We start from the raw sequence: 26,994 nt of genomic DNA, 5'->3' as shown, positions 1-26,994 counted from the left end.
ATCTCTCCACGACCTCAACATCCTCACCACAAACAGACACAGACAGGACAGCAGCATCCAAGATGTCACCGAAAGCCTGGATCTTAGTTTTGACCCAAGAAACCCGTAATCCCAATGGCTCCGACTCCTCATTCAGCACCTCGAGGGCCCCCAAGAGGATGTCTAAAGTCTCCGCAAAGATGACTGCATCATCTGCAAAGTCAAAGTCCGAGATCTTGACATTCCCAAATGACGCACCGCAACTTGATCTCTCCGACATCCTCCCTAGAATCCAGTCCATACAAGTGCTGAAAAGTGTGGGGGCAAGTACACATCCCTGACGAACTCCAGTAAAAACTGGAAATAAGTCAGAGATGGTACCACCACACTTCACAGCACTCTCAGTACCAGAGTGGAGTTCAGACATCAGATCGATCAGTTTTGGTGGCACCCCACGAAGACCAAGAATCCTCCAGAGGACATCCCGATTCACTGAATCGAACGCTTTACAGAGATCAACATAGGCTGCAAGCAGCTCCTGCCGAAACTCTCGTCTGCGTTCGGTGAGGACACGAAGTGCAAGGATACGGTCAATCGTTGACCTCTTTGGTGTAAAGCCTGACTGCTCTGGACGCTGGTGCTCAAGCAGATGGTGGCGAACCCTATCGAGAATTATCCGAGCAAAGACCTTGCCCGGCACTGAGAGCAGCGTCACCCCTCGGTAGTTGTTGCAGTCTTGGCGATCACCCTTCCCTTTCCAGAGAGGGACAACAAGGCCCCTCTTCCAGTCAGTTGGGATGATGCCTGTGTTCCAGGCAGAGCAGAAACTGCATGCAACGACACGAGTGCAGCATTTCCACCAGCCTTGAGAAGTTCGGCATGGATGCCACAGATCCCTGGAGCTTTGCCCCGTTTCAACTGGTTCACCGCAGCCCGTGTTTCCACAAGCGTAGGTGGACCACAGTTGATTCGAGGGTCAGCAACAGGGATTGTAACACCCTTGACGTCCAACTCGACAGTTGGGGGATCAGCCTGGTACAACCGCTCAAAGTAACCGGCCCAGCGGGCCTTCACTTCAGACTCCTCTGTCAAGAGCCTACCACTCTCTGCTCGAACTGTAGTGCTCCGAGGGATGGGCTTGGATGAACGTAATGCGCGAATTCCCCTGTAAGCGGGACGAGAATCACCTGTCCACAAGTGATGCTCTACCCCCTCACAGATTCCTCGCACATAGGCCTCCTTGTCCACCCTCAGTGCACGTACAGTTTTACGCCTCAGCTCCCTGAACAGCTCAGCTCTCCCATTCAGCCTGGCCCTGCGACTCTGGTCAATGGTATCCAGTGTCCCTTGAGAGACAAAATTCTTCTTTGCCCTGCGGTGAGCTCCAAGGCATCCACCGGCAACATCAAGGATGGTGGTCTTGAAGGCGCTCCACAACTCTTCAGGACCCCCCAAAGCACCCAGACCCCCCAAGTGTCCACTCAGCCTGTTCGCAAACTCCTCAGCTACTCTCTCATCCCTGAGCATGGCAACATCCAGCCTTGGCTGGGATGGTACCATTCTCCAGGATTTAAGGTGCAGCTTTAGAGTTGCTACAACAAGCCTGTCGTCAGTATTGAGGAACTGAGCACTCCGGTAGACCCTGCAGTTCTGGATCATCCTCCAACGACCGTCAATGAGGACATGGTCAATCTCCTTTGCCACACCGCCAGCGTTGGAATACCAAGTCCAGCGATGAGCTTGTGGGCGCTGAAACCATGAACCAGCCACCCTAAGTCCATGACTTCTTGCAAAGTCAAGGAACTTAGTGCCATTCTGGTTCATAGTTCCTGACCCATGGGGACCAACACACACCTCATAACCGTCCCTATCAGTTCCAGTCGATGCATTGAAATCCCCCAAGACTAGAAGTGTATCTCGTCTGGGGCACTGATCAACCACAGACTCGAGTGTGGCGTAGAATGCATCCTTCACGGTGAGATCACTCGCCTCAGTCGGAGCATAAACAGAGACCAGGGAAATGACACCTAAGGAGTGACGAATCCTTAATCTCATAATACGCTCGTTGACCGGTGTTACCTGAATTATCATTGGGGTCAGCTTATTGGACACAGCTACAGCAACTCCTTGGGTATGGTAACCATCAGAGCGACCAGACCAATAGTAGGTGTAACCACCCACCATTATCTCGCCGCAATCCGGTCTTCAATCCGGTCTGGCTCACAAGGAGCTCCTCAAAGGGCGGAGGAGCTCCTTGTGAGCCAACGGCCATCCATATCTAGTGCCCAACTGTGTCTGCGGACGTCCTCCTGCAGTTGGGTTACTTCTTATTAGGAGGTTGGTGGCAGGATTTGCACTCCAGCCACCGTAAAATGCTTCATTCCGCAAAACGCAAAAACGCTAAAAAATCTGAAAACCCACTCCGTGGGAGTACCTCCTGTGCAGCTTCCCTTCGCAGGGCAGCTCACCGGATGATGGGATTGGGGCAAAGCCTTCGGGACCCCCAATCTTTGATAGGAGGGAAACCACGGGGTAACATCCCTGGGTCAGATTGCGGGAGAGTGTGTCGGAGTGGTGCTGAGGTGTCGTCCACCAGACGGCGGTCTCCTTGGGTTAACCTGAGGCGGTCCCTTCGGGTGGGTGCCTGGAATGTCCTATCCCTAAGAGAGGATGATCACCTGTCTCTGTTATCATCTGAGCTCAAGCGTTTGGACATCGGGATTGCAGCTCTCTCTGAGGTTCGGAGACCGGATTGCGGCGAGATAATGGTGGGTGGTTACACCTACTATTGGTCTGGTCGCTCTGATGGTTACCATACCCAAGGAGTTGCTGTAGCTGTGTCCAATAAGCTGACCCCAATGATAATTGAGGTAACACCGGTCAACGAGCGTATTATGAGATTAAGGATTCGTCACTCCTTAGGTGTCATTTCCCTGGTCTCTATTTATGCTCCGACTGAGGCGAGTGATCTTACCGTGAAGGATGCATTCTACGCCACACTCGAGTCTGTGGTTGATCAGTGCCCCAGACGAGATACACTTCTAGTCTTGGGGGATTTCAATGCATCGACTGGAACTGATAGGGATGGTTATGAGGTGTGTGTTGGTCCCCATGGGTCAGGAACTATGAACCAGAATAGCACTAAGTTCCTTGACTTTGCAAGAAGTCATGGACTTAGGGTGGCTGGTTCATGGTTTCAGCGCCCACAAGCTCATCGCTGGACTTGGTATTCCAACGCTGGCGGTGTGGCAAAGGAGATTGACCATGTCCTCATTGACGGTCGTTGGAGGATGATCCAGAACTGCAGGGTCTACCGGAGTGCTCAGTTCCTCAATACTGACCACAGGCTTGTTGTAGCAACTCTAAAGCTGCACCTTAAATCCTGGAGAATGGTACCATCCCAGCCTAGGCTGGATGTTGCCAAGCTCAGGGATGAGAGAGTAGCTGAGGAGTTTGCGAACAGGCTGAGTGGACACTTGGGGGGTCTGGGTGCTTTGGGGGTCCTGAAGAGTTGTGGAGCACCTTCAAGACCACCGTCCTTGATGTTGCCGGTGGATGCCTTGGAGCTCACCGCAGGGCAAAGAAGAATTTTGTCTCTCAAGGGACACTGGATACCATTGACCAGAGTCGCAGGGCCAGGCTGAATGGCAGAGCTGAGCTGTTCAGGGAGCTGAGGCGTAAAACTGTACGTGCACTGAGGGTGGACAAGGAGGCCTATGTGCGAGGAATCTGTGAGGGGGTAGAGCATCACCTGTGGACAGGTGATTCTCGTCCCGCTTACAGGGGAATTCGCGCATTACGTTCATCCAAGCCCATCCCTCGGAGCACTGCAGTTCGAGCAGAGAGTGGTAGGCTCTTGACAGAGGAGTCTGAAGTGAAGGCCCGCTGGGCCGGTTACTTTGAGCGGTTGTACCAGGCTGATCCCCCAGCTGTCGAGTTGGACGTCAAGGGTGTTACAATCCCTGTTGCTGACCCTCGAATCAACTGTGGTCCACCATCGCTTGTGGAAACACGGGCTGCGGTGAACCAGTTGAAACGGGGCAAAGCTCCAGGGATCTGTGGCATCCATGCTGAACTTCTCAAGGCTGGTGGAAATGCTGCACTCGTGTCGTTGCATGCAGTTTTGTGCTCTGCCTGGAACACAGGCATCATCCCAACTGACTGGAAGAGGGGCCTTGTTGTCCCTCTCTGGAAAGGGAAGGGTGATCGCCAAGACTGCAACAACTACCGAGGGGTGACGCTGCTCTCAGTGCCGGGCAAGGTCTTTGCTCGGATAATTCTTGATAGGGTTCGCCACCATCTGCTTGAGCACCAGCGTCCAGAGCAGTCAGGCTTTACACCAAAGAGGTCAACGATTGACCGTATCCTTGCTCTTCGTGTCCTCACTGAACGCAGACGAGAGTTTCGGCAGGGGCTGCTTGCAGCCTATGTTGATCTCTGTAAAGCGTTCGATTCAGTGAATCGGGATGTCCTCTGGAGGATTCTTGGTCTTCGTGGGGTGCCACCGAAACTGATCGATCTGATGTCTGAACTCTACTCTGGTACTGAGAGTGCTGTGAAGTGTGGTGGTACCGCCTCTGACTTATTTCCAGTTGTTACTGGAGTTCGTCAGGGATGTGTACTTGCCCCCACACTTTTCAGCACTTGTATGGACTGGATTTTTGGGAGGATGTCGGAGAGATCAAGTTGCGGTGCATCGTTTGGCAATGTCAAGATCTCGGACCTTGATTTTGCAGATGATGCAGTCATTTAGACATCCTCTTGGGGGCCCTCGAGGTGCTGAATGAGGAGTCGGAGCCGTTGGGATTACGGATTTCTTGGGTCAAAACAAAGATCCAGGCTTTCGGTGACATCTTGGATGCTGCTGTCCTGTCTGTGTCTGTTTGTGGTGAGGATGTTGAGGTCGTGGATAGATTCACTTACCTTGGCAGTGATATTCATGTCTCCGCAGGTTGTGAGCCGGAGGTCAATAGACGTCTGGGTCGGGCCTGGGGAGTCATGGATTCACTGGATCATGGGGTGTGGCGCTGCCGGTACCTGTGCGGGAGGACGAAAGTCCGAGTCTTCAGGTCCTTGGTACTTCCAGTCTTGCTCTATGGGTGCGAGACTTGGACTTTGACCAAGGATCTGAGACGGAGACTTAATTCCTTTGGTACCAGGTCTCTTCGGAGAATCCTTGGCTATCGCTGGTCGGATTTTGTGTCCAACGAGCGGTTGCTGAGAGAGACTCGGATGAGATTTGTTACCTGCATAGTCCGTGAGCGTCAGCTGCGGCTGTATGGACATGTGGCTCGTTTTCCTGACGCTGATCCTGCTCACCAGATTCTCTCAGCGAGGGAGTCTCATGAGTGGAGGAGGCCAGTGGGCCGACCACGTGCCTCATGGTTGCAGCAGGTTGACCATCATCTCAAGGAGATGGGGATGGGCCTGGCATCTGCCTGGGGGATGGCCAGACGGAGGCCCCTGGAGTACCGGCGGAAAGTGGACGCAGCGACGCGCTGTTCTGGCACATGCTCCCATACCTGACCTGAATCCGGTCTTCGAACCTCAGAGAGAGCTGCAATCCCGATGTCCAAACGCTTGAGCTCAGATGATAACAGAGACAGGTGATCATCCTCTCTTAGGGATAGGACATTCCAGGCACCCACCCGAAGGGACCGCCTCAGGTTAACCCAAGGAGACCGCCGTCTGGTGGACGACACCTCAGCACCACTCCGACACACTCTCCCGCAATCTGACCCAGGGATGTTACTCCGTGGTTTCCCTCCTATCAAAGATTGGGGGTCCCGAAGGCTTTGCCCCAATCCCGTCATCCGGTGAGCTGCCCTGCGAAGGGAAGCTGCACAGGAGGTACTCCCACGGAGTGGGTTTTCAGATTTTTTTGCGTTTTTACGTTTTGCGGAATGAAGGGTTTTACGGTGGCCGGAGTGCAAATCCTGCCACCAACCTCCTAATAAGAAGTGACCCAACTGCAGGAGGACGTCTGCAGACACAGTTGGGCACGAGATATGGATGGCCGTTGGCTCACAAGGAGCTCCTCCGCCCTTTGACAGGTTTTTTTTTTAATCCTGCTGGGTGTCCATATCCAAACACCCTCCTCACCAGAAAACCTGGTGGGGGAGACGGTTTAGTCACCGACAACCCGACCATGGAACAGGTTAGTACAGGTTTACATGGTACCTGTAGCAGGTCACAGATCGAACCTGACCTGACATCATGACAGGAAGCCATGGGTCCACAATTGAAATGACACCTCTTGACAAGAGACTGAATCTCAACGTCCACCTATTGTTCACCACAGGCAGGTTTGTTCACCTTGCAGTCTTTAACTGGCTCTATTCACATCTTGTCCTCTGATCCTCTTATCTCTCTAGTCAACTCCTAGCCTCCAGAGGCCACACACATAATATCAGAAGCATTTACCTTGTTAGCGTCTACAAGTCTCAGCTTCACACTCACCTCCATTCATTCATCTCCCTCTTCATGCATATATAACCATCTTCCCAAGTCAGTCGACTCATGTTTTTTTTTCCCTCCAGGGCTTTGTCTACTTCCCACTGCCACCTCATCTTCTGTCCTATTTCTACCTCTGAACTTTACTACACCTGCTGAGATCCTGCCCCCCTTTCCCTTACAACTCCTCTGATCATGCTGTGCCGCATCTGGACATTGATATGCTCAGGTTTCCCCTTTGACGCACTGTCTTTTTGACTCTTTGCCCTCTGTTTTTCTGCTCTTCCATGAGCTTTGACAACAGTATAAATAAAGCCATTGGATGGCACTCGATTATCTTTCTAACCGGGAGTCGTTAACCTATTTAATTTGATAAGATCCTGTTCATACATCTTTCAAGATTCATACAAAAATTGAGTTTGGTGATTATACCGAATCATTTCCTATACAATGTTTTAACCTCAGGTTCAAATATATTTGGATTGTCTATCGTCTCCTAATATCCATTTAACTTAACTCAATAATGTACCATGCCTGGTGTTGGCTTAATGGTTAGGGTGGTGAGCTTGGGATCCGAGGATCCTGAGTTAAAATCGCCCTTGGCTGTTGAATTAATAAGAGGTGGGGTTGACTCTGCCCGTCATCCTTCTGAGGTCGGCAAAATGAGTGCTAGCTTGCTGGTATCCTGTGCCGGAGTGGTGACCTTTCCAGGATTGTGCCCAGTAGCCAAGGAGACTGCTTAGGGAGCACAAACGCTCTGCATAGAGTATGGTCCTAATGGATGGACATATGTACTGGTCTGAGTGGTCTCTACTACTTTGCACTGTGGTGGCATATAGATGTAAAGGTTGTCCATGAGCATTTGATCACTTTAAAGCAAAAACCTTCTGCTGCAAAAGGAAGATGTCACAGACCATGGTAGGGTGTACAACATCATTTTTTTGTATACATGGTCGAGGCTCATGGAAGACCGAGAGCAGAATGGACTGAAACAAAATGGAAAGGAGGAAACACCAACAGAAGAGTAGAAGTGAGAGTGATATCAAGGGGAGGGGGAGAAGAACTCGTGGGGGAGAACAAGTTGCCCAAGCTGAATGAAACACAGCAAGAAGAGGAAGGGGGAAAGCAGGGACGAAGCATAAAAGGAACAAACCAACTGACGACTAATAAACAAAAAAAGAGGTGAATGAGAAGGGGAAAAATCCCAATAACCTGGAGAAATTGTTGGGAATGGGGTCATTTAGGGAAGAAGAGATTAGAGAATGGATGGGGAATGGTCTGAGGAAGTGGTGAACAACAGCCTTGGAGCACCAGAGTGAAGAATGTGTCTGAACCGATCGGGAAAGTTGGTTCCACATGCGAGAGAAAAGAGGAACAATTGAGCGGAGGTGAGCAGTGACCTTGGATTTTGGAAGTTTAACAAGAAGGATACTGGCAGATCGTGTAAGTCCTGCAGAAACCTTGGAGGGAGAGAGCCAAGAGAGGACCGAGAGAGTAAGACCAAAAAGGAGGAAGTAGAATCCAGGGAAGCCACCAACCTGTCTGTGATGTGAAAGCTCAGCTTCGTCGCAGGAAATCACCGGCAAACCCTAACCCCTTGCTTTCCCTTTGCTTGCTAAAAAAGGATAAAACTAAAACTGTGGATAATGTGAGAGTGAAGCGAAAAAGCAATATAAAATTTATCATTATGAGTTTTCGAAAAATATCATAGCCATGGGTCTGCAGCAACACTTTCTGATTGACTACCTTTCTCAGAAAAGCCACAGAGTGTCAACAATGAGAGAAGACAAACTATCGGCGAGTCCATAGCAGCATACATCCAACCGAAGTAATGGGTCGTGCGTGAACTGACCTGTTGAGAGGAGTTTAGGAAAGGCCATAGAACAATTTCAAAATAAATGGGAAGGTTAGCAACCAGTCTTCAGTAAACACTCTCATCAGTTGAGGACACCTCTGCCGATTGTGTGTTGACCTCTCTCCTCTGTAAGATAGATCTTCCATGAGCGTGACCTGGTATATATAACAAAAAGCCGTGCTTTCAATAAATTTCAATGAATTTACCATCGATATATTGCTGATGCAAAAATGGCGAAATATTAATCCCCCCCCCCCCTCCACCTCTTCCTCCACTCCTCTCCTCCCTTCCCTCCCCTCATCCTATCTCTTTCCAACGTTACAGCCCTTCTTTCTGCCCTTCCCTCTTTTTGTCAGTGATCACAGACTCACTCACAGTGGAGCTTGTGAATATATCACATGCAAGGCAAATAAAGTAGACGACATCGGTGTACTTTCACATGAAGTACAATATTAGCAGACAATAGACAAACCATTGTAGTATTTGGGATTTGAATTTTGGATCCTGGCATAACAAGCTAAAAGGTCAGATAAGAACACCAAACAGGTGAACCCAAACATGTCCGTTCTCAAATGTCAACTCTCCCACGGCGTTTTCTCAACATAAACTCTCCAACCAGTATTCCCACGCATCTATGTACTATATATACAATATATATATATATATATATATATATATATATATATATATATATATATAAATATATATATATATATATATATATATATATATGAAAAACATGGTCCATGAAGCCGTCCGTTCATCCATCCATTCATCCCTGAAGCCGTGTGACTATATGTCTATTAATTACATACAGTTTGAACGTCAGTTGCATCCTGGCGACATATAGGTCTATTAATTACGTATTATTAGAATGTACCTTTGAAACCATCGACCCTGCAGATTGATTAGATCCCTTAGACATTTGAAGACCCTTCAAACCCACAAGACTACAAAAGACCTTGAAGACCCTTAAGACCCCTGAGACCCCAGATACCCTAAAGACCCTTTAAAAACCTTGAAAACTCTTTTGACCCAAAAAACCTTCAGACCCTCAAAACCCTTTTTACCATTAAGACCGTTTCGACACTTTAGATCCCTTCACCCTTTCCACCATTAAGACCCCTTACACCCTTCAGAGAGGTTCGAAAGCTTGGACCCTTGAGAGATTAGACCCTTTCTACCCATTAGACACGACAACTACTATCATGTCCAGGGGTTTTAAACCCTACCTGGATGGATGGCAAAGCTTCTCCCTTGAAGACTTCAACTGAGATTCAGAGATTAATGCACGTGTGTTAATGGGGAATAATGGCAGAAAGACGATCCACCCAGGAGGAGCACAGTACATGGCTACAGTTTCTTAAAAGGAATACAATTAATGAAAATAAATGAATCTTTACAAAGGAAGAACATTTCAAAAGGTAATGATAATAATAATAAAGTAAATAAATCCTACAGTCGAGGCACCTCTCACACAGACTCAAATACAGACAAAAGGAAAACAAATGAAAAGAAAAACCTTCCCTTTTAACTATTCCTGAAATTAGCTTGGCCCAGAGCCGATCCTTGTGGAACTGGAATCGAGGCGCTTCTCTCGTAGTGGGACAAATTCACGCCAGGCAATCCACGAGCAGAACTCCACATCAAGGCTCAAAGCCCCAATGTAACGGCTTCTTGTCCTCTGATCATCCTCACCGACCAAGAGCAAAAGGCCAGCGTCTCACTTCACCACGCCAACATAATCGCCTCAAGACAATTTCAACGGCCATGCCGTCCTCCTCGGCGACTGTTCACGGCTCTCCGAAATGTGCAAGCCAACTCCTGTTTCCTCTTAAAATGTGCAACCTGCCTTTCTTTGACTTCGATCAGGCCGATATATCTCCTCCACCTCTGGGGCGTGGCTGCATGCCCCAAACCCGGGAAGGCCGGGCTTCTCCAACTCACCTAGCTTCTGACGTCACGCCCATCAATTGTCCCTCAAGGGTGTGACTTCTCTTGTTGTCAACCTTTGAAAGCGGGGCTTTCTGCCCGTTTGTTGTGGTTTTAGGGACGCGGTACCCATCTTTATTGCTGATCTTGAAATGTAAAACAAAAGGAAAAATCACAGAAGGAAATCACATATTGGGGAACTTATTCTTACTCCCTAGGCTAATTAACATAACACCACCCCCTCGTGTGGTGACACGTAACACTTAAACTCACAGGTTCCCTACTTCATCACATCGAGATGCCTCCTACTCGACCAGGAACCAAGCAACTATACACAATGCTATGTTCCCCCATTAGATTCTTCCATCTACTCCTACAATCGTAACACCACTATTGGAACGTACACTTTAGACCATCTATAACCTTTTAAGCAAATACCATGCAAACATCTCGTCTTCTTGCAAAACATGCAGACTATATTTTTTTTTCAGCAAATAACTAGAAGGGGGAAAAAAAAAACTTTCACACTTTAAAAATGGTGCAAATAATTATTGAAATATCAGCTGCTTTTTCGTATCCCTTCTCAAATTACACCACATGATGGTGGTGTAATTACACCAAATTACACCACGTGATTAAACCATGTAATTTGACACCACCAATGTCAAATTACACCACGTGATTCAAGAGGGTGGTGGCTAGCGCTGATTAGATTTTGGTCAAAATAGGTCAAAGGTCAAGGTCACAGTGAGGTCAAACATTCGATTTTTGATGGTTTGGTACAAAACCATCGTAGAAACTTCTGGTTTGCGTCGCTACCTTCTCTGGAGACAGCTTTTATTAGACAAGGTCAGAGGTCAAGTTGACGATTTCGTAAGTACCAGTCTATGACTGCTTGTTTGTTTCTTTGTCAGTCTATTAGTCTGTTTGTTTGTTTGTTTGTTTTTGTCCGCACATAACTTTCCTATTTTTCTCCACAACTGCTTGTCAGATTGAGACAAAATTTTCACCATGGATGCAACTGCTCATGTGGAATGATTCAAATCATAATTGTGACGTCGTATGTCACGTGGTGTGGCAGCCATGTTCAAAAATAGAAAAACTTTGGACCTCTGTATATCTGAAACCGCACCAAGAAAAAAAATTGAAACTTGGTACATGGTAAGTACTCCTCTTCATGGGAAATAAGTGTAATTTTTTTCCGTGATGTCATAGGTGCCTTCATTTTGACGTCATAATTGCATATGCAGAATGACACATCTCATCAGTATAAAAATTTTTGAGGGTCATCGAGGGATAAAATATGCACACAAAAAAATTGATGACGTCATTGGTCATGTGATTCAGCAGCCATATATATATATATATATATATATATATATATATATATATATATATATATATATATATATATATATATATATATATATAATTTTTTGTTTGTTTTGTTTGTTATTTTTAAGCATTCAAAAATCTTCTTCTCTGAAGTGGCTGAACAGATTGAGGGGAAACTACACATATGACCACCTCTACATGAGGAACAAAAGGTTCACACATATGATGTCATTGGTCACATGGTTTGGCAGCCATATTGGATTGAAGAAAATTATTAAATAATGTTTTCTATGGAACCACTTAATCAATTGATGTGAAAATTCACAATTACAATCTGTTTGGGATGGGGAATACATGTTTTGAATTTCAACTTGTTCGGATGCACGGTCTGGCAGCCAGAATTATTTATTTTTTGGATCTGGGTTGTTTTTTTTTGTTGTTTTTTGAGTAAGGCTCACTTGGCTGTGCCTGGATTTATGGGTTTAAGGGTACAGCAGTAGCATTTGAAATGTGAATCTTATGCAGGTTCCTCCTGATAACTTCGTCTTTGCTTTTTGCTTGTTCTGCTTCCTTCTGATTGCTCCAATGTAGGACTGTGACAGTCCATCTGTCCAATGTAGGACCTAATAGGACTGTACCTATTTGGTCTTCCATTTGATTTGAATTGAATTTATTTTAATCCCATTCTAAATTCAATTGAAAAATTAAAAAAATGTCATGTCCAATCAAAGCGGGTTTTCATCAAAGCGAGACGTCTTGGTACCCGGTCATCACTGCCAGCAGTTATAACATGGCAGTTCTAATTGTCTTATTAATTATGTAACACACCAGTACACAAACACCACACAAAATACACCACACACAACTGCATAAACACAACACAAAACAAGTTCTGGCGAGGGTTGGCAATCTCTGATTGCTCTTTCTAGTTGTTGTTTGTGAAAGTGTGAACTGGTGGTGCCTTTTGGGTAGTATTTGACAATTTATTTCTCCTTGTATATAAGTTTGCATATCCCATTCTCCTATTTGTGTCTTTTTGACTTGCTTGGTTTGCTCCATTATTACAGTGTCTTGTCAACCCTCATGCTTGTGCTTTTCCTGACAAAAATAATTCCTTTAAAAGCAAAGGAAGTGTGTTTCAGCCATCTGCTTTCCGGGTTTGTCTTCGTTTCGGCTCATTTGGACAACTTTAGGGAATGGTAAAAGTAATGTAAAATTGAACACAGTGCCTTAAAAGAGCGTTTGGACCATCCCTCAGGATGAGAGGTCCCATCCATCCATCCATGGAGACCATAGTCTGTGCAGAGCATTGGTGCTTCCTAAGCAGTCTCCTTCACTATTGGGCACAATCATGGACAGGTCACCACTCTGACACAGGATACCAGCAAGCTGGTACTCATTTTACCAACCACAGAAGAATGACAGGCAGAGTTAACCCACCTGGTGTTAATTCAACAGCAAAGGGGGATTTGAACTCAGGATTCTCAGACCCTAAGCCACCTCCCTAACCATTAAGCCAACACCAGGCATATGAAAGGTCCGGCTCTTAATAATTCCGTATTAAGGGAAACTTGAACATGACAATGAATTGAAACCGGCCCATCTATCCTCACCTTGCTCAATTATATCATACTGTATGCAGATTGTGCTTCATTAGTGGTATCCGCTGTAGGACAATTGTTGCCGGACACATGTAGGCAGGGACGGCCGGATGCAGGGACAGCCTGATGGACAGACAGATGGATGCAGGCACATCGAGACTGAGCTCCTTTTATCTCATAGACTGGCAAGGTACCCACACTATGCACAAGAGGGGGCTGGACAGCTGGTTCGTGAAGGACTTGGGCAAATGTTTTTACTGCAGCTGACCCCAACAGAAGTCAGGTGGGTAATACATCCATGGCAAGTCGGAGGTGATGAAATACGGGTGGTGGGACTCGCAAGCGGGTTTTCATTTATTTTATACCAAACATGGTAAAAACACTATTCAAGATGTCAGTGACACAAAATACACCAGAAACCCGAGGTTGTCGTTTATTGACTAGGTGATCTTGCAGCTGTTCAGAACTCATCTCAAATGTTTACTTCCTGTTACAGTCCAAGTATGGACTCATCTCGACGATCGTGAAGCACCAAACCAGTAGAGATCAATCAAACTGATATGACCAGGACCTGACGGACGAGTCACTGCACATGACTGCTCGGAATTGTATTCACCACGGGCTTTCTGGGCCTTTCTGACTAGATCTCTCAGAGGATCAAATTTGTGATCCAGAGTCTTACAGAAGGAGTTGGTTTTGCAGGTGACATCATTTGACAAGTGCCCTCTGCAATCGATCTTGTTCATGTGAACTTGTGAGAAGATACTTTCCTTGTCGGCATGACTGAGGCAGGACAAGTATGTGCTGAACTACTGTAAACTGAAGGCCAAATCCTGGCTCCCCACCTGCCCTTCTCATCAACGACACAAGCCTAGTGTTGGCTTCACGGTTAAGGTAGCCGTCTTGAGATCTCAGGGTCCTGTTTGAGCCCCTGTCGCGCCGTTGAAATACCACCAGGTGAGTTGAATCAGCCTGTCACCCTTCCGAGGTCAGCAAAATGAGTACAAGCTTCCTGGAAATGGGGCACTGCATCAGCAGCACAACCGCACTTCCAGAAAAATGATCTAACCAACAGAGCACAGGCTGCATACGAAACAACAACATAAACGATATCTCATACCACCAACTACCATTCCAAATTCAAAGGGTGATAAACATTAATGAAATGGGATACTGCCCTCCAGCCAATATTTTTAGCTCGCCTGTTCGAAGAACAGAGAACTATAGCGATACCCCCGGCGTGAGCGTCAGCGTGAGCGTGAAAATGTTAAATTTTCTGTATTACGGAAAAACTCCTCGACGGATTTCGACGAATCTTGGTGGGGGGGGGGTTAGGTATGGTACAAGGATCATGCCATTAGATTTTGGACTTGGTCCCCCCCCCCCAAAAAAGGAATTGTTAGAGAAAAATTTTTTTTTTTTGCATTTCTACATGTTTTAAGTGATTTCCAACCCCCCAAAAAATTGGTGGAGCAAAAAAAATTTTTGCAACTTTTTTTTCAACAAAATTTCAATTTCTTTTTTTTGCATTTCTACATGTTTTAAGTCATTTCCAACCCCCCCTCCCCGCCAAAAAATGTTGAAGAAAAGAACTATAACTGTCAGCACTGTTGACATCATATTTAATGAATAAGATATAAAGTTCTCTTGAGTGACCCAGCGGTATTGCCGGCGGAGGTTTTGCACTCTCCCGAGTGCTCCCCCTCTAGTTTCGTTTCTAATGTTTTTATCTACCACACTAATTTTTATACGCCCGATATATATATATATATATATATATATATATATATATATATATATATATATATATATATATATATATATATATATATATATATATATATATATATATATATATATATATATATATATATATATATATATATATATCGGGGCGTACTATGTGATACAGGTCGTCCGTCCGTCTGTCTGTCTGTCTGTCCGTCCGTTCCTGTCCGCACTCTAACTCCCAAAGTTTTCAACTTTCACGTTTCATATTTGGTACGTAGGTACAGACTGTGGAGGCGGTGTGTCATGACATACGTTCGTCATCTAAAGTGGTTGCCATGGCAACCAGGATGCTGTTTTCCATGTAGTAGCACAATTCTGTATATACCTTCTTGTTAGGGCATATATTGTGCTCACTTGCGCTCTTGTTACTGATTACAATATAAAAATACATATATTGCTTTATAATTATACTTCACTGCAATGCTTTATAAAAAAATATTAATTATTAGACTCGTCTTTTAAAAACGATAAATGTATAAACAGGCGAGCATTGGGGGGCTTTGACACCAACTCTGGTTTTAATACTGATCCTATTTTCCATCTAATACGCGTTTTGATCACAGAAGGACGGGTCGGCAGGTTTTCACAAACAAAACGGGTCAAACCCGTAAAATCCATGGGTCACTTGCCATGTATGGTAATATTTCCATGATGTCACAATGGAGAAACTGCACATGCCGAATCTGTGAATGTCACCGGTGGAAACCCTCGCATAATTTCCTCATTCTGATAAACTCAATCTCTCTTTCTGTTCCATCCAAGCAGCATCATTCCAATCAAAAAATTAAAATAAAACCATTAATATAACAAAATACAAACACTCATGAGGTCAACGAATCGAGACACTGTTCACATGTGACATCCAATACACACGAATCCACCGACAACAAAGGGTGGACACAAAACACTTCGTATGGATCAATAATTATTGAAATCATAATTGTATTGAGAAATGTACGAAACCTCCCACCCACCTTAGGATATCCGCTGGGACCCCAAAACGTTCCACAGAAGGTTTGACGGGACTATAGTGGAGCAACTTAGCTAAATATAGCATAACAATTGTGCATTTTGTGAGGAAAGCACTAAGTTTGGCACACTAGTAGCCTATCATATTATGAACAGATATGGATATTGGGCCATCTCAAAATTTTTGATGGCAGTGGAAAATGGCTGCCACAGCCATCAGCGGCTGAATTTAAGATTCAGCGGCCCCACTACTAGACCCAAAACCGAGGGAGTATTTTGAGGTCAGACAGACGGATACCCCTGCTTTGTAATCTCGATGTGCATACTCGACCCACCACGAAGGATCTTGTGCATATTACACGAGGTCATTCAAATAATTCAACGAATGAGGTACTTACAATAAATAGCTTAAGACACAAAACAAATATGTATAAATATAAAGCTCTTTGAAAACACTAATTGACTCATTCACTGAATCAATGACTGATATTAAAGATCGGGATCTTCTGGGTGATATATAAAGCTGAAATTTTGCATGCCGATGGACATCGAAGCCGGTCCACCAGAAATAAAATCACAGGTGAGCGACGCGAGACAATGGGGAAGCATGGTAATTTAGTGTGCCGACCGACCGACATTGAAGCCGATACACCAGGAAAAATCACAGAACTGTCAGAAAGTATCCGTCAATGAAAATATAGATAAATTTAAAAAAGAGATGAAAATAAATAAACGAAAAATCAAATGCAGGTGAGCGACCTGAGAATGAGGAAGCACGGTTTGTATGCTTACACAATGTGAAATGTGTAAGCATAATGTAATGTGTAATGTTACACAATGTGTAAGCATACCCTGCTAGTATATATTCACGAGTTCATCTATTTTGCTACAGCCTTAAGCAACGATATTCTTGATGTTTTCCGAAAGTTTAAACAACCCGATCTTAATCGGGTGACACAACTTGTGTATACCCACCCCGCCGTTTGTGTGTGTCATGCTCTTTCTTGTTTGTTGTGCAATTCCATCCCCTTGAGCCAATTGCCACAAAATTTACTGAATCACATGATTACCTCTGGCACCGAAGGTGAAGGAGGTTATGTTTTCACCCCCTTTCTGTCTGTTTGGCTTTTTGTTTGTCTGTTTGTTTGTTTGTTAGTTTGTTAATTGCTGGAATCCTTCGGATTTCGACAATTATGTTGGTCGGTTGTGTGTGTCATTCTGTGTGTCTGTCTGTCTGTCTGTTTGTTTGTGTGTTTGTTTACCCTGTAGCAGCCACACCGTTTCAGCAATCATGACCAAACTGGGTGCAGACGTCGGCCATGGTCAAACTTAGACACTTGTCGTTTTTGGTGAATCTAGATCAAAGGTCAAGGTCAGGGTCACCGAAAAACCGAAATTCTTATTTTCGCAATAATGTCCGCTAAAATGGTCGTATCGACTTCAAACCAAATCCAAAATGTGCATCTTCCAATATTGCATCCAACCATATGTCCCATTGGGGTGTCACACCAACACCCTTTTTAGCGGTCAGGGGTCGAATGTCAGGGGGGTCGGGTCAAAAATTTCAAATTGCGATAAAAACGCCATTTCAAGTCCGATTGACTTCCAAGTCATGGTCATGACCAAACTAAGTGCTATAACTCGTTAAACAGTAGCACTATCGACGAATAAGAACCAAATTGATTTCCAGGTTTTCGTTTTTTCAGAGATCATGGAGATATGACAAAGTTATTCCGCCAATTCCTTGCTCAACGAGCAATTTCATTTGTTTGTTTGTGTGCAGGATATCGCAAAACGTTGCACACGGATCCGGATGAAATTTTGGGGACAATGTGAGTGTGTGACAAGGACGAGCTGATTCTATTTTGGTGAAGATCCGGATGCAGATCTGACTACGAGAATTTTTAAAGTGATTCTTCACCATTTTGAGATGGGGCTTAACTAATAGATAGCACAATATCCCAAAAAGTTGTGGACAGATTCAGACAAAACTTGATGGACTGGTTGGGTGTCTGGCAAGGACGAATTGATTCGACTTTGGTGAAGATCTGGAACTAGATACGAGAATTGTTTAATTTTACTGAGTGCTCTTCTAGTTGTACTGCGTGCTCTTCTGGTTGTAACATGCACTCAGTCAATGGCAAAATAAAAAATTGCAATTATTCATCAAATTGTTGTTAAAACAATAAATAACGGCACTTTGGGGGATGGAACATCGTATGTTGGGTCCCCCCACCTCACCCCCTCGAGAGAGCAGGAGGGAGGTTCAGAGCTTTGCTTACAGGAATGTTGAAGCAGGTTACTTTTTACGGACCACGAATATGTGGGGTCAGCAAATAGCAGAATCACGAATGTAGGTGTACGCCAGTATATTGAAAAGTAAATAAACGTTTATTTATCTTTGTGCATCGTGAGTATCTCGTTAATCGAAATTTTTAACCGCCCCCCCCCCCCACATATCATGTGAAGGGATATGACAATCAGATTGGAGTGAAAATATAGATTCTCCATACAATTCAAAGATAACGTTCTCAGAGGGGCAAAGAAGTACTCAAATCATAAAACCAATCTTTGGGTCAGTATTTGGCTTATAGAGTCAGGGTTAGGTCTAAATTCATAGCTCCCAATATTGGCATTATCCCTGGTTGTCACAGTTGTGCTCCAAGGATTTTCTGAGTGCTTCCAAGAAAGTAGTTTATGGACTACGATCCCTTAAATCTCCTCCAGACAAACGAGTATGTTTCAGTCTTTGATAGCTCCTCATTTCAGGTGAATTGTATCACTCCCGATACAGTGTCCACATATCAATGCTCACCATGTTCCGAAGAGTCTCCAATTCCACCTGCACACCTTGGAACTGCTGGCGAACCTTACTGTACTCCTCCTTGGTCCGTTCCATCAACGCGTTGCTCTCATCACTGGAAGAGCTGGCTCGGTCCAGCTGTGGAAAAATAAGGGTCTTTTTGTCGATCTAATTGCTCTGATTGAAATCAAGGAGGGAAGGGTTTCAAAAAAGGAGATTGTGTGTAACCTGGTGGGTGGTGAAATGGGTTATGTGAAATTGAAATTGAACATGTGAGGAGGTGAAATTGAACGATTACCTTGCTCATAAACGATGCTTCTGCCTCATCACGATTCTTCTGGATCATGGTCTCATATTGGCTCCTGACGTCTGCAATCATGGCAGTCAGATCGACAGAGGGAGATTGCTGGACTTCGACATTCAGTGAAGGGTTGTTTTCATGCATTTGCTTGCGGAGGGCGTCCATGTCCTGCAATTCAATGCACAAATTCAGGAGTAGATCTGGCTATTATGAGGGTTGGGCATACAACCATACTTTTTTGAAAGGAGTGTTTCTTATGGCCAAATTTCACGCTGATCACGAATCCGTTGAACTTTTTGACCGAGGATGATGTCTTAGGTTGGTAAAATGCAAAAATTCAAAATGGCCGCCAAATTTACCCATTTTCAGGAAAAAAAATTGATATTTATGGCTTATGAGGGCATGTGATATGTCATCTCTATTATAATACCAAGCTTGCACACTAAAAATTCGGCTCGCCGTCACACGATCCCTATGAAATTGCTTTGGCACTTAGCGGACATGCCGACAATGTTTGGGAAGTCTTGGCGTTCCATAGTTCCACTTGCATTTTGCACAATGCGTATTTTTGTCATTCCCCGTGTACGGTCTGTCGTCTGCTACCAGCTATGTTGTACTGCTATCCCGTGCGTGTGCACGGGTATCGCTAGTTAACCTCCGCCATCGAAGATGGATGGAAGTTACTGTTTCCACCCCTGTCTGTTTGTTTGTTTGTGAACAGTATTACGAAAAAACTCCTCGCCGGATTTCGACGAAACTTGGTGGGGGGGGGGGGGTTAGGTATGGTACAAGGATCATGCCATTACATTTTGGACTTGGTCCAAAAAAAAAAACTTCAAAAATTTTGCAACTTTTTTTCAAAAAAATTTCGACTTTATTTGAAAAATATTTGAATTTTTTCTTTTTGCATTTCTACATGTTTTAAGTAATTTCCAACTCGACCGAGTGCTCCGCCTCTAGTTTCTTATGTTTTCAGGGTCGCTGACAAAAGGTGACAACATCAACGTTACAGTTACACTAACGACACGAAAAACGTACAACATCAAAAACAAAGGATATAGTTGATTAATTGATTAATTGATCAACGAAGTTGATCAAAATTCGTTCTGAAATTGAAAAGTGGGTATTTTCTATCGAAAATACCCATGTTTAGCGATAAATCCATACAGCCATCATGTGTCACTGTTTTGACCTCGTATTCGATATCAGCGACCCTGAAAACATAAGAAACTAGAGGGGGAGCACAAGGTAGAGTGCAAAACCTCCGCCGTCAATACTGCTGGGTCACTTCAGTGAACCTGATATCCGATTCATTGTAGGTCAAAACGGATCAGACTCTACTGAACCACGATTGAATAAACTAAACTGGATCGATGCGCATGTAGAAATGCCCAAAAAAAAAAAAAATCGAAATTTTTTTGAAAAAAAAGTTGCAAAATTTCTAATTTTTTTTTCTCTAACAATTTTCTTTTGGGTTGGAAATCACTTAAAACATGTAGAAAGGCAAAAAAAAAAAAGTTCAAATAGTTTTTCAAAATGGCCGCCATAGCGGCCATATTGGAATTTGGTCCAAAATCTAATGGCATGATCCTTGGACCAGACCTAATCCCCCCACCAAGTTTCGTCGAAATCCGTCGAGGAGTTTTTCCGTAATACTGTTCACAAACAAACAAACAAACAGACAGGGGTGAAGACAGTAACCTCCGTCCATCTTCGATGGCGGAGGTTAATGACATATCACCTGCCCAAGTAAGCCATAATTATCAATTTTTTCCTGAAAATGGGTAAATTTGGTGGCCATTTTGAATTTTTGCATTTTACCAACCTAAGACATCATCCTAGGTCAAAAAGTTCAACGGATTCGTGATCAGCATGAAAAATGGATATTAAAAAACACTCCTTTCAACGGGACAACAGAGAAAAAGTCGATGCGTGCCCAACCCTACTGTTATGGTCACGAACAATATCAGTGTGGGATTGTGGACTATTTCAAGTGACGGGCAACATTTGCTTCAAACGTGGATGAGCGTGCCTTACCTCCCGGTGATTCTTCTTCAGAAAGGAGAGTTCTTCGGTGAGCATTTCTATTTCTCCACGGATACTCTCACAAGTCATGAAGTACTCGTTGTTATGCTGTAGAAGCCTTGAGATGTCCGATTCGACTGATTGCTTCATTTTGGCCTCAGTTTCTAATCTGTTGTTCAGATAAACGTTAAAATATATATATATATATATATATATATATTAATAATAATAATAATAATTGTAGTTAGGGGGGAAAAATAATTAAATCAATCACAACGAAAGATGTAACGTTTGTAGATTTTGAGATAGTTGGCTTAAGGTTCGTCTCCAAATGTATTTGCCACTGTTTTGTCATAATGTGGTGCAGGTGGGTTTGAAGTCCATTTGGCCAATCATGCCTGTGCTATCTCACCTCTTGTAAGAATAGTGCTAATTATGCTGTTAAACCAAAGAAAGGAATTGTGCCAGGGCAATAGCACACTTCGGCCTAGTCTTTTCAAACATATGCAGCGGTATTATTTTGAATTCCACAAGCATAAAGGAGACCGGACAACCAACCACATTTTTAAGTTCCCAATCAAAAGACTGTGTGCTCTGTGATGCATGAGCGGCTTGCGTAGTCATGGTCCCACAACGGCAGTTTTAGTCATGCCTGGCCATTTTGGAATCAAAGAAAGAATCGAGCAAGAGATGGAATGAACTATCAGGCCGACCCAAAATCCTAATGGATGGGAATCGTACCTTAGGAAGTCACATGACCGTCACCAATGAAGGGAACGACTTACTTGAGATGGAAGTCTTTAGCCGCCAATTTGCAGTGATCCAATTCCAGTGATATTCGGCTGTTCTGAACGGTGACCTCCTCAATCTGATTGATGACAGGTAAGTCAATAACAACTATATATATATATATATATATATATATATATATATATATATATATATATATATATATATATATTTATATATATATATATATATATATATATATATATATATATATATATATATTTTTTTTTTTTTATATATATATATATATATATATATATATATATATATATATATATATATATATATATATGCAGCACACACACATAAACGGAATAGATTGATGTAAATGTATTGTCTCTCATTTGGAGACTTACTTTTAAGACGAGATCTTTAATGGTGGACAAATATCTGTCCCAGTCTGTTTCTTGAGGACCAATTTGCTTTCGTGATTCCTGGATCTTCAGCTCGAGCTCGCGGTTGGCTGTCTCGAGACTGCGGACCCGGTCGAGATAGCTCACGAGGCGATCATTGAGACTCTGCATGGCTTCCTTCTCATCTCTGAGCAGCACCGAGCTGGTGACGCCGACGCTCGAGATACTCACGATACCGCAGGTGTTGGTGCAAGGTGAGTACGAGGGAGCGGCGCAGACCCGAGCCGGGGTACACGGGCGGAAGCACCCAGAGCGGACGCATCGTCCCCCGGCTCCACCATAGACGCTAACGGAGCTCGTGGGACGGCCGGTGTACCTAGAGTTCGAGTACAAGGAGCCCGAGATGGAGCGTGATGACTTGGAGCAAGTGGAGAATCGGTACGAGGGAAGCATCTTGAGGAATGAACAAGGAGCCTTCCCTGCTGTGGAACATCTGCTTCAAGATGGAAGGACTTCAGGTATTTATAAGGACTGTAGTCCATGAAAATCTCAAACATAATTTGGAATTACCCGTGTGAGTACCCAACCAGTTTAGAATCGGATTATGTTTTAGATCTTCAATGGAAACTTGCGAAAATCTTGTACTTTTCCGATTGGGGTCAAACCTTTGGGATCCCGTGCGGTTAAATAAACACACATTGTTTGGAACCTAATTGACAGTAAAGTATTGTTTACGTTTGGAAAAGGTGACTTAACACTGAGAGATTACTCTGAATGAGTCAATGAATCATCTTTGTCATTTCATCCCTTGAAAGTGCCGACATTACATGTTTTGATCGTCGTGGATTTAACAACAATCAACGGAAATCCTTTGTGCCCTATTTCGTCACAATGCGAGGTTATAATAGGAGAGTCCTTCATTCTGCAGACCCTTGGCATGACGGCATTATATCTTGGCGAAACGGGGTCGTTTGTCCGCATGTGAGGAGTTATGGCCGGTATAAAGCATGCCTCAATGGATAAATTCTCAAACCATAATGATCCATTGAGAAATAATTTCCTTCAGATAGGTCTGTATGGTCATCATCAGGTATAATTTTGATTCCTTTTCATCATCGCTCAACGAAGAGGCAAAATGCTGTGAGATTTGTAAATGGAGACTTTCGATAGTTTCCAAACTAAACACTGACAATGGAAATATCTAAACTCCAGGGTTGTTTTATGTGTTGGATGTAACTTCATGGGGTCAATCCCCATACCTGCAATGAATATATATATATATATATATATATATATATATATATATATATATATATATATATATATATATATATATATATATATATATCATATAACAAATTAAAACATTAAAATTAATTACTTTTTAATAAGTGTTACCATGATTGGGGTTGGTTACAATACATATTGCTTGTGGCAAGCTTATTCAGGTGTGTAAGGATGTCCAGCTTTGGTTGAAAGCTCAGAAGATGAAATGGAGTCTGATTCGCTTGGGATTTTTTTTTTTTTTGAAGAACTTCATAATGGAGACTTGAGTAGCTGCCTTCATTTTCTGTTCGTAGACCTCCTTGTCACATTTCAGGATATTCTCCATCTGCCTCCGCACCTTGGAACTTCTCATGCAGTCGGGATCATGCTCATCACAAACGACTCACACAGAATGACGGAGCAGGAAGAACTCGCTCAAAATGACAGAGCACGAACCACTTGTTCAGAACGACAGAGCACAACGACAGAGCACTCAAACACACACTCACACACACATTTAATAGTCAAGACGACCACATTTATTCTGACATTTGCAGCCGATTTCGTCCAGTGGACGATGAGAAACGAATTTTCAGTCCCCGTGTTAAAGTTGCACACAGAAAAACTGTCCCATATAAAGGGAGGGCGTTTCGTGCCTCTCTTGATTCCCACTTTGTTGTGCGGTCGGCCAAAGAAAGTTTTTGGCCCAAGTGTCTCACGAACCAGCTAGCCCGGCTGAAACGTTCAACGGAAGGTCATTTGGGAGGAATTTCGAATTTGTTCAGGGTACCTGCGATAAATCGTCTCCACTTTGTCAATGAACACCTTAGAACTTACGAGGTGCATGAACTAATCTTAACAGATCAGACACCCAGCTTATTTAACGTACATCGGAGGGACGCACACTTTGTGATGCACCCCTGCCTGCGGAGCCTCATTCCAACAGATTATAGTCGCGTCGGGAATCAAACAAGATTAACTAGCTCAAAGTGAGGTTGCTTTATGTGAGTCTAACTAGTCTGCTATCTCTGCACCATTCTGGCAGGCTCAGTGAGAGAAATATCTGATGTCAACTGCTGTTCTGGTGAGGTTTGAATAATCGATGCACAGTCGTTCTGAGCACCACATCCTTCAGATTGGATGGGATGCAGAAAGTTGGGTCACTAATGGATCCACAGGAAAAGAGAAGATCATTAAACTTGGCGTGAGGGTTCAGGATCGTCGCAATTCACATCAGAACTGGATGATTGCCATTTCCCACCTGTAACCACAAGAGTCCTTTGAGCTACAACACAAGGGAAGACCCTGGACGGTGGGTCACCATGGTCCACAAAACAAACCTAATGCCAATCTATCGATATTTTCTCTGCAATGGGTCATTGCAAGCATTTCTCAGATCGCCCCTCATTCCAGCGCTCGTGGTCATAGCTTTTAAAGGTTATATAAACTAATGGGCCTCAGCGGAGTTCAGTGACAAATCACAGCTTTCTCTGGATTGGAACAATGGCCTTTCCCAAGGAAAGAGACGCTTTTATGCCCTCTCTGGCCACGCCATGTTTGACCATCTCCCTGCATCATCGTCATGGGTGTGACTTATCAGTTACTCATCTGAATTCCCCGTTGCTGTTATGCAAAGCAACAGAGGATCCTACCACTGGGGTGCATTCGGACACCCCTCCTCTCAAAGTCATATCATCATTAAACTTTGGTATTATGTGCTCTTTGGTTAAAAATTTTATTTTCGTTCATTCAAAATTACATTTTGGAGAAATTCCTGCACATTGACACTTAATGTCATTGGCCAATAATATCCGCAAAGTGGGGGTGTCTCAGAAATCTCAAGATTTCTCAATCTCAGAAATCAAGAAAAATCTCAGTTGTCCTCTGGTCAGTAACAATTAAGTGGACTTACAATGGTAAATACTGCAAGAGGTGCATCAGAATGAAAATTCTCATTTACTTTACATGACCAAGAAGTATCTGCTCCCTACGGGAGCCAACAGGGGAATCGTGCTATTATCTTTATGATTATTAATACCATAGCAAAGTACCGAAACTACAGGCGATTTTGGTCCAAGCATGCAACACGTTCTACTGACACGTACCTTTATTTGGGTGGTGTATAAGCAACAGTTGATTCCCTCGATTGCTCCCAAAAATAAAATTAACCCGGGTTAAGTATATGAAGAGAAAACATGAATACTGCTTAATCGGTGCATATATAATACATTGTGTTAAATATAGCTCAGATAATTCCAATTTCACCCACCCTCCCCGAAAGAAAGAAAATACCAAAATGAGGGGAAAATTTTTTTTTGCAAAACTTCATGCAATCAAACCAAATTTGCATATGCACAACTTCAGGGTGTCCTCATTGAACCCCTGAAAATTTCAGCTTCCTTGCAGTGGAGTAGATCATACATCCATACATACATACATCCATACATACAGTACATACACTTGTGCCACTTTGGTTAAAGGAAATCTCAAAACTCACCACCATGACCAAACACCAGTCTTACAGATGTGAGAAAGCAACATTATTCACATTAGTAACAACCATGTCGAACGAGGCAAAACCATACCTGTTCCCGGTTAAACCCCTGCATGGTAACCTCGTACCCGCTCTGACTCAGGAGTCTCAAACACATACTGGCGTGATCACTTCTTTCCTCTCTTCATCCTTTCATTTCCATATTCATGCATTCAATATAATTCCTAGTGGTATACGTACATGAAGAAAACGGGTGAAAGTCACTGGCTACTGATGTTGGGGATGCATGAATACAAACACTGAAACAAAGATAACGATTACTCAAGATGTGGGAGGTCACAGATATCATGAACCAACTGGTCAGGCATATTCTGCCCCATGACAGCATCTAAGCAAGTATTACGACCACAATATGATCTTAATCATCTAAAACATAATCCTTGAAGTGGTTGAGCTGATTGTGCGGATGGCTGGAACATCTTGGTGTCCAGCAGGTTGTAGACATTGGTGGATGATCCTCACTGGTGTCACGCATGGCCTTAACAGATTGGGAGTGATCTGTTCGACGTGGGGTCAAACTTTGGGGAGGTATCAGAGACACGATCTGGTACTTGGCTGATAAGGACTGGGAAGGACTCAGCACCGTTGGCAGGTGTAGACAGCTCAAAGGAGATGTCTGAAGAGTCTGGTGGTCTTGATGCTGGTTGGAGGAAAACGTCCTCAGTGTACAGTGAATCGCCATGTATCCAATTGCGAGGGAGTGGAGGCGTATTATTCAGGAATCAGGGACCTTGTAGTGTTCGGATTTTTTGACCCGGTAGACCACACTCATCAGTTGGGACCCCACAAACTTGCATATGTTGCATCAGGGTCCATCAATAGCACAGACAAGGTCACGGTTTCTTGCGCATGACTTGTTGCAGTCAGAGTACAGACAGACCAAATTGCCGACTTTCACCGACATGTTGGGCCCGGTAGCCTGCATGGGAGCCTTAGATTTCTCACTATGGGGATGGTTTGTGGAGTGAAGAGAGTGATGGGCTTGTAT

The 26,994-nt window shown here is 44.0% G+C and overlaps 1 protein-coding gene across 1 annotated transcript in view; it reads right to left on the bottom strand.

Annotated features, from left to right (window-relative positions):
* The window catches only part of LOC147013147 (keratin, type I cytoskeletal 19-like), a 34,459-nt gene extending 11,575 nt beyond the window's left edge, over positions 1–22,884 (bottom strand). Inside the window, exons 1-5 of the mRNA XM_085854772.1 lie at positions 22,190–22,884; positions 21,830–21,912; positions 21,057–21,213; positions 19,017–19,187; positions 18,731–18,856 (exon numbers count right to left, since the gene is read on the bottom strand). Of these exons, the coding sequence (XP_085710898.1) occupies positions 18,731–18,856; positions 19,017–19,187; positions 21,057–21,213; positions 21,830–21,912; positions 22,190–22,639 (987 nt within the window). The 5' untranslated portion in view covers positions 22,640–22,884. The remainder of the gene's footprint in view (positions 1–18,730; positions 18,857–19,016; positions 19,188–21,056; positions 21,214–21,829; positions 21,913–22,189) is intronic.
* Positions 22,885–26,994: the final 4,110 nt, after the last annotated feature.

Source organism: Eptatretus burgeri, chromosome 14, assembly GCF_056783735.1.
Source record: "Eptatretus burgeri isolate ZD-2024b chromosome 14, Ebu_testis_v1, whole genome shotgun sequence".
Classification (NCBI taxonomy): Eukaryota; Metazoa; Chordata; class Myxini; order Myxiniformes; family Myxinidae; genus Eptatretus; species Eptatretus burgeri.
The sequence above is the reverse complement of the archived record's forward strand: the minus strand, read 5'-3'. Positions and strand labels throughout refer to the sequence as shown.